Consider the following 13139-nt stretch of genomic DNA (forward strand, 5'->3'; position numbering starts at 1 on the left):
TTCATTCAAAATTGAAAATGTAACACAGTAATACAAATTTTGAATTGGAAGCACACTGACCAGCCTCATTATTTAAGACAGGTCACAAAAAGCTAAACAGACTTTTATTTACTTTTTAATTTTTCGTATTGTTATGTATTCTTTCAAAATGAGACATGGTTCACAGAGACTGAGTTCACGTATCAGTGATTTTAATGCTGTGGCTGATCAGTGTGTCACTTTGCTGGTGTCTCCATCTGGGATTTATAAGCTGCAGAGAGGCACTGTTGCACAGATTTACTGCTTGATAGAAAGCGCAGCAGCGGGGTCTCCCTGATCTGGGCATCCATAAGTGAAATCCAGGGAAAAGGCCTTTTTGGAATAAAGTTGAAATATATAATTACTATTTAAATGAGATATATGACAGTTTAAAAAACAAACAAACACTGATCTACTCACTCATCTGAGAGAAGAGAAGATGCATAGGATGAATTGATGAAACTGTGTGCATTTAATTGCACAGTGTCTCCACATTTTTCTTTAAATATTGATTTAATTAAGAGGAGAGCCTCACTGGATCCCAGACTGGCAGAGGTGCAGATATTCAACAGGATATACAGCACCGCACACACCCAGTTCAGACCCAGAGAAATACCTCCTACATGTGGAATCAAAATGTACAAACTAAGAACAGAACTTGTAAAGAACTTGTTTAACTGAAGCTCATGCAAAATACTTTCTGTCACATATGAAACAAAATGAAAAGATGCTGAAGTGACATACCTTTCATTGTGAGAGGACACGATGCTTCTATCAGCAAAGGATCTGCTAAAGCTGAGGCCACATGACTGCAGGACAGCCAAACATCCACAGTGTCACAAGAGACAACGTCATACTTTGGCTTCAGGATGTAGTCGTGTCCAAGAAGCTTAGCTAATCTGAGACAGTAATTCAAAAGAAAGCGATTCATTGACCCAACCCCCCCAAGAAATGACCAGTCCTTTGTGTGTGTGAATATGGCTGTACCTGGTGACGGGAATGGCAGAGGTGAAACTGTACACAAGGCAGTGTTTTGCCAGATGAGAGCGGAGATCAACACAGACTTTTGGGATTTGAGAGGGCAGACAGCAAAGGAAAAGAACATCCGCCCATGCTGCCAGTCTGCGATTGTCAAAGAAACATTCAACTTCTGTATGGACAAATTCCACTGAAACACAGAACATACAACGATCTTAGCAAACACTTTTTTTCTTTTATCAGTACACACGGAAGTTTGGTCCAAGTGCAATTTAGTTAAACCAACACATGCTTAATGATTAACTCAAGAATACCATAGAGTCACAACAAGCAACCAATAACTATTCATAGTCTTAAAAGGGCATAACTGAAAAAACAAAACAACAACAACCTAGCTTAAATCTGCTCAAAAATGCATCTGGGTAGCTTAAAAATTTAAGAGTGAAGAGAGTCATTAAGGAAGCGTATGGAAACCCCTCAGATTACCCACTATCTGAAACAAGGAGCTTTAGCTTCTCATCCCTTAAGCCAGCCTTCTTCTGACTGGCTGCCCCTTGCAAACAGAAGGTTTGACCATATTAGTGGTATCCACTCTGAGTGATATCATGAGGAGCCAGCAGTAGGAAAGCTAGCATTTATAGCCACATGAACAGCGATCTTTCACCTCACATAGATTACTTCAACGAAAAAATCTAATTATTTGAAGCTTTGACCATGTCTAATATGAGCATCCACCACTGTAACGCTCTATAAACACAACAGAATAAAAAGGAAATAGGTCCACCACTTTAAGATTATGTGTCTCATGACATTTAAATCCTGTCACAAGAAATTATTATACTCATATTGTATACAGCATTTGTATTCTATTTTATTCGATTGTATATAGTATTTTATTTTTATTATATTCTATTGTGTACAGTATCTTATGGATATACTATTCCATTGTTTTTTCTATGCAACTTTGCACTGTCCACTGCTGTAACAAAACAAATTTCCCATGCGTGGGACTAATAAAGCTTATCTTAAATCCACTGCATCACAAGCATTTTTCTCAGATTTGGGCTTTTTGTGCGTGTGTACCTGCTAACTCTGGTCTCCTAGTGGAGATCTTAATATGTGAGGGTTTGATTTTGGTCTTTTCAAGAAGTGCTTGGCACAGCTGTTTTCCCAGATGGCCCATCCCAAGTATACCCACGCGGAGGTCGTCGTGCTCTCCTGGTGCCACTGGCTTTCTGATTTTCGCTGTGCGCCTTCTGATGGCACATCTATAATACAAATGAATGAAGCAGCTCAGACAGATTAAAATATACTCAAATGACTGCAAGACTATACGTGTGGGATGAGTTCACCTTAGCGAGTCAATGAGCTCACACACGAAAGCTGCGTGCGCGCACCCGCAAAATGTCAGTCCAGCCGAGCGCGCCCGGAGGTAAAGTAACTTCTTTTCGTCGTCAGCGAGCCCGCTCTCAAAACACAGAGTGCTCAGGTCGGCGACTATGTCCGCCATCACCAACACTCTTTGAGCACACAGTTAAAATGTTAAACCCCTTAAAATAGTCCAAGTCTACGCTCTTAACACTTTTCAATAGAGATTTGGGAACCAGTTCTGTTGCCATGCCAACTTAGCGAGGTTAGGCTTTCAAAATAAAAATCACTTGACAGACGGACGTATAGTTTTCAGAATAAAATATATAAAGCAAACGTTGAAATATGATGCTAACACAACTCCTAAGGTTTACAAAAATGTCTAGAGTCTAAGTAAATAAACACCAACCAAGCACACTCCAGTGTTAACTTCACCGTTTTTATTTCTCCATCATGCTTTTAATACAAATTCATGAGTCACCTGTACATATATTTACAAGAAATAATACTCTTACCACATAACCAAAAAAGGAAGAAAAAAAATAAAAATCAAGACTTAGCAACACAATTGATCACATCAGACATCAATATATAAACATATAGCTTAATAATAATTAAAAAAAAACTAAACAAATGAGATTATCAGTACATTAAGACTTTACTTATGGATCTTGAGTAATTCACTTTATCAACAATTCAAAAATGTGATACACGAGACTGCAAGAATAAAGCAGTTTTTAAATTTAAACCGCAGCTTCCTTTTTTTAAACAGCAGCTTTTGTGAAAATTATGCAACACTAAAATTGTGAAACCTTAGAACAAGTCTGGATAATCGTCCCATCTCTCACTTGTTACGCTTCGACTCAGTTAAAAGTGCAGATTACAGAGCTTTACAAAGATGCAACACATTCAGTTTTTACATTTGTTCTCTCATATTTGCACAAAATGCTGCTCATTAGGAATATTTACAGTAAATAACAAGGCCCACATACAGTACATCTTATATAAATTAAGGGTCATTACACCTAGAATATTAGTGTTTGCTGACACAAAGTAGGATAAGAGAACGCAACCACACAATCTGTAAACAGCTGTTTGAAAATGAAGCAGATGAAAGGACCTATTCCTTCATTCTTAAGCCTTTACATTTTACATTTGTATGGTCTACCCTACAACATAGCATCATACACAATAACATTATAAGTGCTGCTCAAACTCACCCTTCTTCATCCATTTGATTACAAGCATACAGTTGAACAATGTTGATGACCATGAAGGCACTGTGAGGCATGTGATAAGCTGACACAAGCTAAAAATCACAGTAGCTCAAACTGCCACAGGATGAACACCATTTTATTTACACCGGCACTCACTGTCCACCTTTTGCCTTCTTCAAAAGCACACCTATTAAGCTGTAGCTGCTGCACAGTCATTGTTTCAGTTTTCCATAAGGCAATGACACTTACTCGTCGCCCTGCCTCCATTTTTGCGACTCCTCCTGACGTGCATCGGGGTGAATCTGGTTTCTCATCCCACCCAAGACATTTGAAGTCGCCTCAGTGGCCATAATGAGTGGCTTGACTACTGCAGGTGGAAGCTGGCGGAGAACTCCACCGACTGCCCCAGTCATACCTCGCTGCTCGTGCTCCCGGGTGGCTGTGTCGTAGATGGTTAGTGCAGTGTCTGTGATCCCCTGTGGGAACATTTTGCAGTCCTTAAAACATCTTTTCTTTCACAGAACTGAAGGTTTTCCTATTTGTTTTTTTTACCTCTTTCACCACAGTGTAGGCTTTGGCTACACCTTCTCTGAGGTCGACAGGCTGATGAGCCAGTCCATAATGGGAGATCCGTTTTACCCTCTTTGTGTCCCTCTCATCAGGCACTGGAGACACCATGTCATACGCTGTCTCAGCGGCTGCCTAAAAAACAGAAATTTTTTTTTATAAAAGACAACAATTAATAGATTTTTCTACGTGCTTTACAGAAGGAAATGCATGCAAATATTTTATTAGCAGCAGTGGACCAGTTTACCTGAATAGTCCGCACCATCCTGTTTGTGAGCTCCAGGGCAGCCATAGCTGTAGAGGTTCCAAAGGAAGCCGTGCCGCGCTGAAATCCACGGACTATCCGGCCATCCTTCCTGTACTGTTCAATCGGGAGCCAGACCAAATCCCTGAGTCCGTGAACTGAATATGAAAGAAAAAAAAACAACATTGACAGAGGAGTAAAGCAACTGAAAGTCAAAAGCTGGACCTCAGCTCTCATATTGGAAATGACTTTCACAGCAGTTTCTGTTCCAGATTGTTTTTTATTAAAGAAAAAGAAAGTGATTAAGGCTGATTCTGAAATGTCAGCAACAATAAAGAAAATTTTGTCAAACAAGGAAATGTTGACTCAAGGAACTTTTCAGAAATTAGAAAGTTGTTGGGCCAAGCACCAGGCAACTCCTTTACAAGTCAATTAAAATGAGAGAACAACAAAAATCAGACTAGTTAACAAGTCTGGACGTAAGATAACAGACAGTTCACTGACAAGTTAAACAATGTCTGTACAAATACAATTTGGGAAAAATTGTGATTTTTTAAATCTTATTCTTTCATATTAGACAAAGTATAATAATAAAGTGTAATAAAGATGTGCTAAGGTTATAGGTGTCAGTGCTACAGTCCACAGCTAATCCATTCAGTTCAGTTCTACACTGTGTTAATAATTGCGCAACAGGAGCAATGCTTCGATTGCTAATGGGAGAGTGAGGCAATGTATAGGAAGTTAACATCCGAGCTTCAGCAGCTTGGAGACGCTTCTCTTTAGCTACAGCAGCAGCTTTCATTCGCGCATTTCCAGCAGTTTGAACCATTATTGATATCCAAGGTGTCAGATCAGAACTACAAAAATTTGGACCTGTGCATTCTTAAATTTCATTTATTGCTGGCATCTGCAATACAACTGATACACATCAGTTTATTCTGCTGCAAGTAGCTAACACGAGCACTGCTTAGCTTACATGTTAATGTTTATAGACCTGAGCAGATTATGGTTACACACTGCTCAGCTTATTCATCAGTGTGATCTTACAAGGCCTGCTAATAACTGTTTATTGTCTAGATAAGAACACTGCAAATCTACACTTGTTCACAGAGCTGTCACTTGTGTTCCTTTTCACTGTGCTTGTTTATATCCACTCACGGGAAAGAGTGTGTAATGTTGCTGAGGTATAACTGACAGTTGATGTGCACTGTACATTAACAAACATTTGCATAATTGGATTAAATAACTAGTATTTCATGTCTTGATTAACAAGAGAAGCAACATTTAATCATGTAGCACATCCCAACTGGCCAACAAGAACAAGGTACAGCAACAGCCCTGTTCTTACCAAATACAGTAAACCATCTGAGATTATCCCTTGAACTGTTACACTTACCCAGTTTTACCAGAGTATGAATAGGTGCCACACCACTCAGCAGTCCTTGAAGCTGGTTTGTCTTTATGTCATTTAACCACTCATTTATTGCATAGGAAAAGAGCTTATCCACACCTAATAATCTGAAACACAAACAAGTATTACTTTAATACGGATCACTGTGTGCGAATTATGTTTTTGCTAATTTATTGTCTCATGAGATACATTTTGCGGTATACTTACCCCTGCCTGTAGCACAACTGCCTCAGTTTGAGCTCTGAACAATTCAGCTGTGTCAGCCCGAAAATGATCCCTGCAAATGTTCCCTGGAACGAGGTACTCATAAAAATCATTCATGAAGCACTCATAACATAACGTGGAGTTAATCAAGTCCTCTCTTAGACAGTTACCTGGTCCATAGACACGTGTTTCCCATGGTAGTCCAGGCGAATGGGAACCTCAGAAGTAAATCGAAACTCCCTGTTAAGATGACAAGGGGTTTCTGAACACAAACAAGCAGTTTGGAAAGTTAAACGGCTTAGTGGTCAATAAAAATAACCTCTAACCTAAAGAAGATGGGTTGGTCTGTGAAGGGAGAAGCAGAGGCTTCACTGTCATTTGCGTCTTCCCTGCCGGATGTAGAGAAACCGTTTTGGCTCAGTCGTCTCTGTGCAGGCACCGAGATGATTGGGGCTGGATCCTGGCTCCCACCAGCGTGCTTGGAGAAGCTGCAAGAGATCTCTGGGGCAGCCACTTTCTTTGTGGTAACACAAACCGCTAAAACAGACAAAACGTTAAAGATGCATGAGATAAAAGTAGGATTCATGATAATTATACAGTTTTGTGGCAATCTTACCTTCGTGAATAGGTGGTGAGAAAAACTCAACTTCAGCAGCAAGACTTGTAAAGAAGTCTCTCAAGAAGAACAGTGCATCCTTCAAATAAAGAAGAAGCTATCACTTAAAAGATAATGCTCATTGTTTGCCAGGGTTAGAGAAATAATTTGTACCCAGCTCTCACCTGATCAATATTGAGGCGAAGAGGCATTAGAGTGACCCGTAAACAGCACTCTGGGGGAGCCTGGCCTGACTCAGGACACATGTGCATCGCCTTGACTGTCAACTAAGACAAAAAGCGCACACACATGGTTACGACAGGACAAAACTTACCACGATTACCACAAGTATGGTGCTTTCCTCACCATGTTAGAATGGGCTTTTCGGGGCATTTCCTTGCTAGAGTACAAGTAGAGAAACTTGTTCATCTGGGAGGCAGCTAGTCTGTCTCGAATCTCCAAGTCCTGCACAGAGAACACCTGCCGGGACACTGGCTGGTCCACTGCTGGACGCGACACCGCTGAGATCTGGGGGTACACCTCGTGCTGGAATCTCACCTGAAGAAGCAGTAAAAGAAAAGCTGAAGAAACCCCAAATGGCATTTCACAAAATAATGAACATGTATTTCTGCACAGCATAACTTTACCTTGCTGAGTTGAATCTCCATCAGGACATCAGGATTCCTTCCCTTTCCACCACCAACCCGCCCTGAAGCCTTCGCTTGTCTCACTGGAGTTTGAGATGGGGAGCTATGAGGTGTACATCTGCAAGACAGAGTAAAGACCAGAGTTAAGTAAATATGTCTTCCTTTTAACAAATGTAAAGAGAACCCAGTTTATGACTCACCCCCGGCTTCTAGCAGGAGAAACTATGGAGCTCACACTCCCAAAGTCTTTTCCACCATAAAGATGCCAGATGACAGAGATCTCCTTAATGAGGTAGCGAACCTCTGGGATGGGAAAGTTGGCTCCACGGCTGGAATCACTTCCATCCAGAGGCTGACTGAAGTGATCGTCTTTGACTTCTACTGGCTCCGAGGATAGCTGCTTCACCACCGGCTCCTGATCTCGATCCTGAACACACATTTTTCTTACAGTCAGGCATAAACAGGTTTTGCAAAAACAGTCGATCACTATGCTATGTAGCCTCTTCAAGTTAAGGCTACACAAAAATATGTAGCCTTAACTTGAAGAATGAGTATGTCCCAACCTCTCCTCTGGAGCTCGGAGTTTCCAATATACAAAAGTCGTCAGTCTCTTGGGCCAGATTAGGGGCTGGTGTGATGAGAGGAGAAGGAAGCATGGGGTACGGGGGGCTTAAATCTTGGCAATTCCCACTTTCATCTGGGAACAGGAACAGGTCTGAGCGAGGTGGTTCTTGGTCTTGAATCTGCTCCTCAGGTGTGCCTGCAGTGGTGTGAAATTCATAAAGTAAAGACTCCTCATGGGTGAAACACTTTTTTACCTCACTGAGCGAAGTATTTACCGTTCTGCTGCGGCCCTGGTACAGGCTGCCCATCAGTCTCTTCCATAGCGTCACTCATGAGATCCTGTAACATCTGCTGCTCAGTCTCAGCGAGGAGCGAAGTCTGAGATGGTGGTCGGCTAGAAGCCTCCATCTGTCCAAAAATACACTCAGAATAAACTTGTGCATATGGTAAAGTTTGACAATTATGCTTTAACTGAGTGACACTGCTGACCTTGCTTTTTTGTGCAGTGCTGCTGTGCTTGGTCTCTGGTTCAGCTGGGGGCAGCAAGTCTCCATAGCTGGCTACATACTGTATGAGGTTCATGAGGGCAGCACAGGAGTCCGAACAGGTTCTGATATGGATCACATCACTGGAGCAGCGCAGCTCGAATCTGGGCTCCGACTATCACCCAAGAGACAGCGAAAATAAGTGTTTGTACAAGCCTGTTTTGTCTGTTTTTTAAAAATGGGAATATGAATAATTAACACTTACCAATTTTCCATCTACTCCAGGTTTGACTGCTGTTATCCTCAGCTCTAAGGTTCCCATGTCTACCACTTGGACATAATCTGTGACAAAAAGAAAAAGTCAAAATTTGTCAAAGCTTCATGTAAAGTCGCATTCAACACCGTTTCTGAAGTCAACTTACCACGAGCTAGATTTACAGAGACAGCATTACTTTTATCTGAGAGGAACAGAGCAGCTTCGTCCAAAATGATCCTGGAAACAACATATTTTACTAAATAATGTAACCTCCACACATTTTTGTATTTCAGAAGAAATCCAGTTGCTTTTTCACACCTAAGTGTTGATGAGGAGTTGTCTAGAGAGACGCTACTGGAGATGCTGAATGTTTCCACAACCAGCAACGATCTGAGTGGCAAGTACAGGGGTCTGCAAAAAACAAAATAAAATCAAGCGTCACATAAGAACACACTCTGATAATAAAACCAGCCACCATTTAGTGTTTTGTTCTACTTCACCTGTAGTCCAGAGAGCAGCTCCATAGGTGCAAATGTAGTGTGGTGACAGACGTAGGAGGAGCGTAACCCAACACGGGTTCATCAGAAACATTCAGAAAGTCAACAATCTGTTGTAGACAAATCATCAGTAAGATTATGAATACCTGATGTTATTGCACATTTCTTCTGTGCTTTGTAAACACATCATATGAAGGTCAAATAAAGCTTATATGACAGCAGCCTAAGGCAGTTTGTTTTACCTGGTCATACCAGCCCAAGCTAGGAGGGACCACTCTGTGCTGGAGTGTAGCACCTCTCACCCCAACAGCAACCAGAAACTCCTGCATGACGGAAAATTAGAAAGGAGGGAAAAAAAAAAGAAAGAAAAAAAAAAAGAGGACATCACAGCGAGCACATTACTTCTTAAATTACGTGGAATTTTTTTAATTTGCATACAAACATACAGTGGCTTGCAAAAGTATTGGGCCCCCATGAACTTTTCCACATTTTGTCACATTACAGCCACAAACATGAATCAATGTTATTGGAATTCCACGTGAAAACGTATTTGTATATTTTTATATATTTTATTTATTGTTTACTCTACTTAATTTGTAAAATATGTGTACACACACACACACACACACACACACACACACACACACGTAGAAAAGTATTTAGTATACACATCCAGAAATGCATATACTATTATATATTGTACATATATTTATTAGTTTCAGATGTAGCCATTCTTGTATTTTGCTTGTTTACATTATTGTATTTTGCACAACTCTGTTGCTTGTGAAGCTCGCACACAAGAATTTCACTCACATGTGCTGTACCAATGTACCTGCACATGTGATGTGACAATAAAAGTGATTTGATTTGAAAGACCAACACAAAGTGGTGCACACGTGAGAAGTGGAATGAAAATCAGACATGATTCCAAACATGTTTTACAAATAAATAACTGCAGAGTGGGGTGTGCGTAATTATTCAGCCCCCTGAGTCAACACTTTGTAGAACCACCTTTTGCTGCAGTTCCAGCTGCCAGTCTTTTAGGGTCTGTCTCTACCAGCTTTGCACATCTACAGACTGAAATCTTTCTGAAAACAGCTCCAGCTCAGTCAGATTAGATGCACAGCGTTTGTGAACAGCAGTTTTCAGATCTTGCCACAGATTCTTGATTGGATTTAGATCTGGACTTTGACTGGGCCATTCTAACACATGGATATGTTTTGTTTTAAACCGTCCCATTGTTTCCTGGCTTTATGTTCAGGGTCGTTGTCCTGCTGGAAGGTGAACCTCCGCCCCAGTCTCAAGTCTTCTGCAGACTCCAAGAAGTTTTCTTCCAAGACTGCTCTGTATTTGGCTCCATCCATCTTCCCATCAACTCTGACCAGCTTCCCTGTCCCTGCTGAAGAGAAGCCCCCCCAGAGCATGATGCTGCCACCACCATATCTGACAGTGGGGATGGTGTGTTCAGAGTGATGTGCAGTGTTAATTTTCCGCCACACACAGCGTTTTGCATTTTGGTCTCATCTGACCAGAGCAGCTTCTTCCACATGTTTGCTGTGTCCCCCACATGGTTTATGGCAAACTGCAAACGGGACTTCTTATGGTTTTCTGTTAACAATGGCTTTCTTCTTGCCGCTCTTCCATAAAGGCCAACTTTGTGCAGTGCACGACTAATAGTTGTCCTATGGACAGATTCCCCCACCTGAGCTGTAGATCTCTGCAGCTCGTCCAGAGTCACCATGGGCCTCTTGGCTGCATTTCTGATCAGCGCTCTGCTTGTTCGGCCTGTGAGTTTAGGTGGACGGCCTTGTCTTGGTAGGTTTGCAGTTGTGCCATACTCCTTCCATTTCTGAATGATGGCTTGAACAGTGCTCCGTGGGATGTTCAGGGCTTGGGAAATCTTTTTGTATTTCTCAATAACTTTATCCCTGACCTGTCTGGTGTGTTCTTTGGACTTCATGGTGTTGTTGCTCCCAATATTCTCTTAGACAACCTCTGAGGCCGTCACAGAGCAGCTGTATTTGTACTGACATTACACACAGTAATCACTCTATTTAGTCATTAGCACTCATCAGGCAACGTCTATGGGCAACTGACTGCACTCAGACCAAAGGGGGCTGAATAATTACGCACACCCCACTTTGCAGTTATTTATTTGTAAAAATTTTTTAGAATCATGTCTGATTTTCGTTCCACTTTTCACATGTGCACCACTTTGTGTTGGTCTTGTGGCTGTAATGTGACAAAATGTGGAAAAGTTCAAGGGGGCCCAATACTTTTGCAAGCCACTGTATACACACAGCCACATAAGTGGACTTATTTAATAAGCAACACATAACAAAACAACATTTCTCTTCCACAGTAAGGGTTTAAAAATGTAATAACCACCAATAATGAAACATGGCGATTTCTCAATTTTGACTGGGAAGTAGATCCAAAACTCATGGACAATATGAGTGCAGAATAAAGCCTGCCAGCCTTTAAAAATAACTCAAACATAAGTACTTTATGTACAGAATGTGACACTTGAGTCTGTAGTGGACTTGCTGAAGTGGTTCACAACAAATCTGTGAAATACACACACAGTCCTCTAACTGTTTTGAGTATCTGACCTTGATGTTGCGTTCTGCATTCTGTGATGAGATTTTGACAGCGACAGAAACCATGCTGCGAGCTTCTAAACCGATACCCTCCGAAGGCGTTGACAATTTTTCTGAAGATGTTTCTGACTGGTAGATGGTTGGCTCTAGCCAATGAGGATGTGTCCTGCATGGCAATTTGATGTCTGAGACGGAAGTGCCTCCATCTATGAGTCCTGGGGATAATAACAGATTGAGTCATCAGTGAAAACGCATACAGTCGTACAGTTAGTACAGTTCTAGACCGTTACCTATACTTTTATATATTTTTAGGTCCCATTATCACCACATATCACTCATAACATCATAAGACTAAGACAATAGTGATATTACACACAAACAGGAAGCAGCTTACCTTGGTGATACATGCAGATGCTGCTGGTGTGAAAGCAGATGTAGTGCTGATCTTTAAAGCCTTCATACTGAGTGACGCTGAACAAAACTGCATTTTTCACCTCCAGCCAGAACTCGCCATGTTTGTTTTTCAGTGTGGTTTTATCCTCCTTCTGTAAAAACAACAAACTCAACTCCAATGTCCACATAACAAGCTATCCACAAATTTCATTGTTTTTTTGGTGCACTTTTTATTTTTTCCCCAGGCAGAACAAGGGTGACCACTAGAAGTGAAACACAGGGGAGATTAAGTCAGGTCAAGTCGCTGCAGATATTGAGGACTACCACAGCAGCAACCTGTCCATGCTGTCTTTAGTGAAAGACACAATGGGAGGGGCCCAGCTGGCTGGTTAGCAGCAACTGAACTTTTAAAGCTGGAGTGAGGGGACTGTCCACTTTTAAATCAGTGATGGATGTTGTCGATAAAATAAAACTGACGTCAAATATATTTGGCCAGCAAGCCAAAGTAAAGCCTGCGTGTGGAAAATACTGAAGGTTACCTTGGCATTAGCATGAAGACACATAAGGCCATGATTGACACTAAGATTGACAGAGAAAAGGCTCTGGGAGTTCTTGCTGTGGGCTTTGGGCTTCTTCTTCTTTCGAGATCTGAAGCCCAGGTCAGCGGCAGGCGAGTAATAGTGCATGTTCTCCTCCTCTGATCCACTGGTCTCCTCTGCAAAGACAACAAAACACCCATTTATGAGCAGATAAGTTGTAATTTAAACATGACATCATAAGTGACTAAAGAATTAGGTGAAAACACTGTTCTGTCGCACCCTCAGGACCAGTGGAGCGGAACTGGCTAAAGCTGTCCTTGGAGTAAGTGTTGATCAATTGACTGGCAACAGAGAGTCCAACTCCATATGGCATGTTCTCTACAGTCTCCACTGGTGATGGAGCAGTGGGCTCCCACAGCAGAAGGTCATTGTTTATCCTAAAATATTTAGAATATGGATAAGAATTATTAAATGCATAGAGAAGAATATGCAGCTGAAAAAGTTTTCCCCTGATATGACAGTAGGTGGTGAACCTCAGGTCCAGTAATAAGCAATG

General features: G+C 41.4%; 2 protein-coding genes across 2 annotated transcripts in view; both read right to left on the reverse strand.

The window, feature by feature from the left end:
• Positions 1-81: 81 nt before the first annotated feature.
• On the reverse strand, positions 82-2589 carry noxred1 (NADP-dependent oxidoreductase domain containing 1). The gene is made up of 6 exons (XM_080870802.1): positions 2349-2589; positions 2080-2264; positions 1006-1186; positions 763-917; positions 439-637; positions 82-351 (listed from the first exon to the last, which is right to left on the reverse strand). Exons 1-6 carry the CDS (start codon positions 2504-2506, stop codon positions 216-218), a joined length of 1014 nt encoding a protein of 337 aa, XP_080726928.1. The 5' UTR covers positions 2507-2589; the 3' UTR covers positions 82-215.
• Positions 2590-2789: 200 nt separating this feature from the next.
• Positions 2790-13139, reverse strand: part of atg2b (autophagy related 2B) — a 20319-nt gene continuing 9969 nt past the window's right edge. The window contains exons 20-43 of the mRNA XM_080871634.1: positions 12863-13020; positions 12584-12759; positions 12046-12196; positions 11664-11866; positions 9294-9374; positions 9055-9161; positions 8873-8965; positions 8721-8791; positions 8564-8640; positions 8303-8473; positions 8089-8221; positions 7813-8009; positions 7450-7676; positions 7250-7367; positions 6969-7160; positions 6788-6889; positions 6624-6702; positions 6334-6544; positions 6178-6247; positions 6011-6093; positions 5789-5910; positions 4396-4550; positions 4134-4283; positions 2790-4057 (exon numbers count right to left, since the gene is read on the reverse strand). Coding sequence (XP_080727760.1) covers positions 3827-4057; positions 4134-4283; positions 4396-4550; positions 5789-5910; positions 6011-6093; positions 6178-6247; positions 6334-6544; positions 6624-6702; positions 6788-6889; positions 6969-7160; positions 7250-7367; positions 7450-7676; positions 7813-8009; positions 8089-8221; positions 8303-8473; positions 8564-8640; positions 8721-8791; positions 8873-8965; positions 9055-9161; positions 9294-9374; positions 11664-11866; positions 12046-12196; positions 12584-12759; positions 12863-13020 — 3358 coding nt within the window. The 3' untranslated portion in view covers positions 2790-3826. The remainder of the gene's footprint in view (positions 4058-4133; positions 4284-4395; positions 4551-5788; positions 5911-6010; positions 6094-6177; positions 6248-6333; positions 6545-6623; positions 6703-6787; positions 6890-6968; positions 7161-7249; positions 7368-7449; positions 7677-7812; positions 8010-8088; positions 8222-8302; positions 8474-8563; positions 8641-8720; positions 8792-8872; positions 8966-9054; positions 9162-9293; positions 9375-11663; positions 11867-12045; positions 12197-12583; positions 12760-12862; positions 13021-13139) is intronic.

Source organism: Rhamphochromis sp. 'chilingali' (genome assembly GCF_963969265.1).
Source record: "Rhamphochromis sp. 'chilingali' genome assembly, chromosome: 21".
In the NCBI taxonomy this organism is placed as follows: Eukaryota; Metazoa; Chordata; class Actinopteri; order Cichliformes; family Cichlidae; genus Rhamphochromis; species Rhamphochromis sp. 'chilingali'.

Bases quoted from the DNA above. Each gene is read 5' to 3' on its own strand.
- noxred1 (XM_080870802.1), bottom strand. From the start codon at position 2,506: ATGGCGGACATAGTCGCCGACCTGAGCACTCTGTGTTTTGAGAGCGGG. The intron at 2,265-2,348 runs GTGAACTCATCC...TTTGTATTATAG, and splicing joins GAGCTCATTGACTCGCTAAG to ATGTGCCATCAGAAGGCGCA. The intron at 1,187-2,079 runs GTACACACGCAC...TCTGTGTTTCAG, and splicing joins TAGGAGACCAGAGTTAGCAG to TGGAATTTGTCCATACAGAA.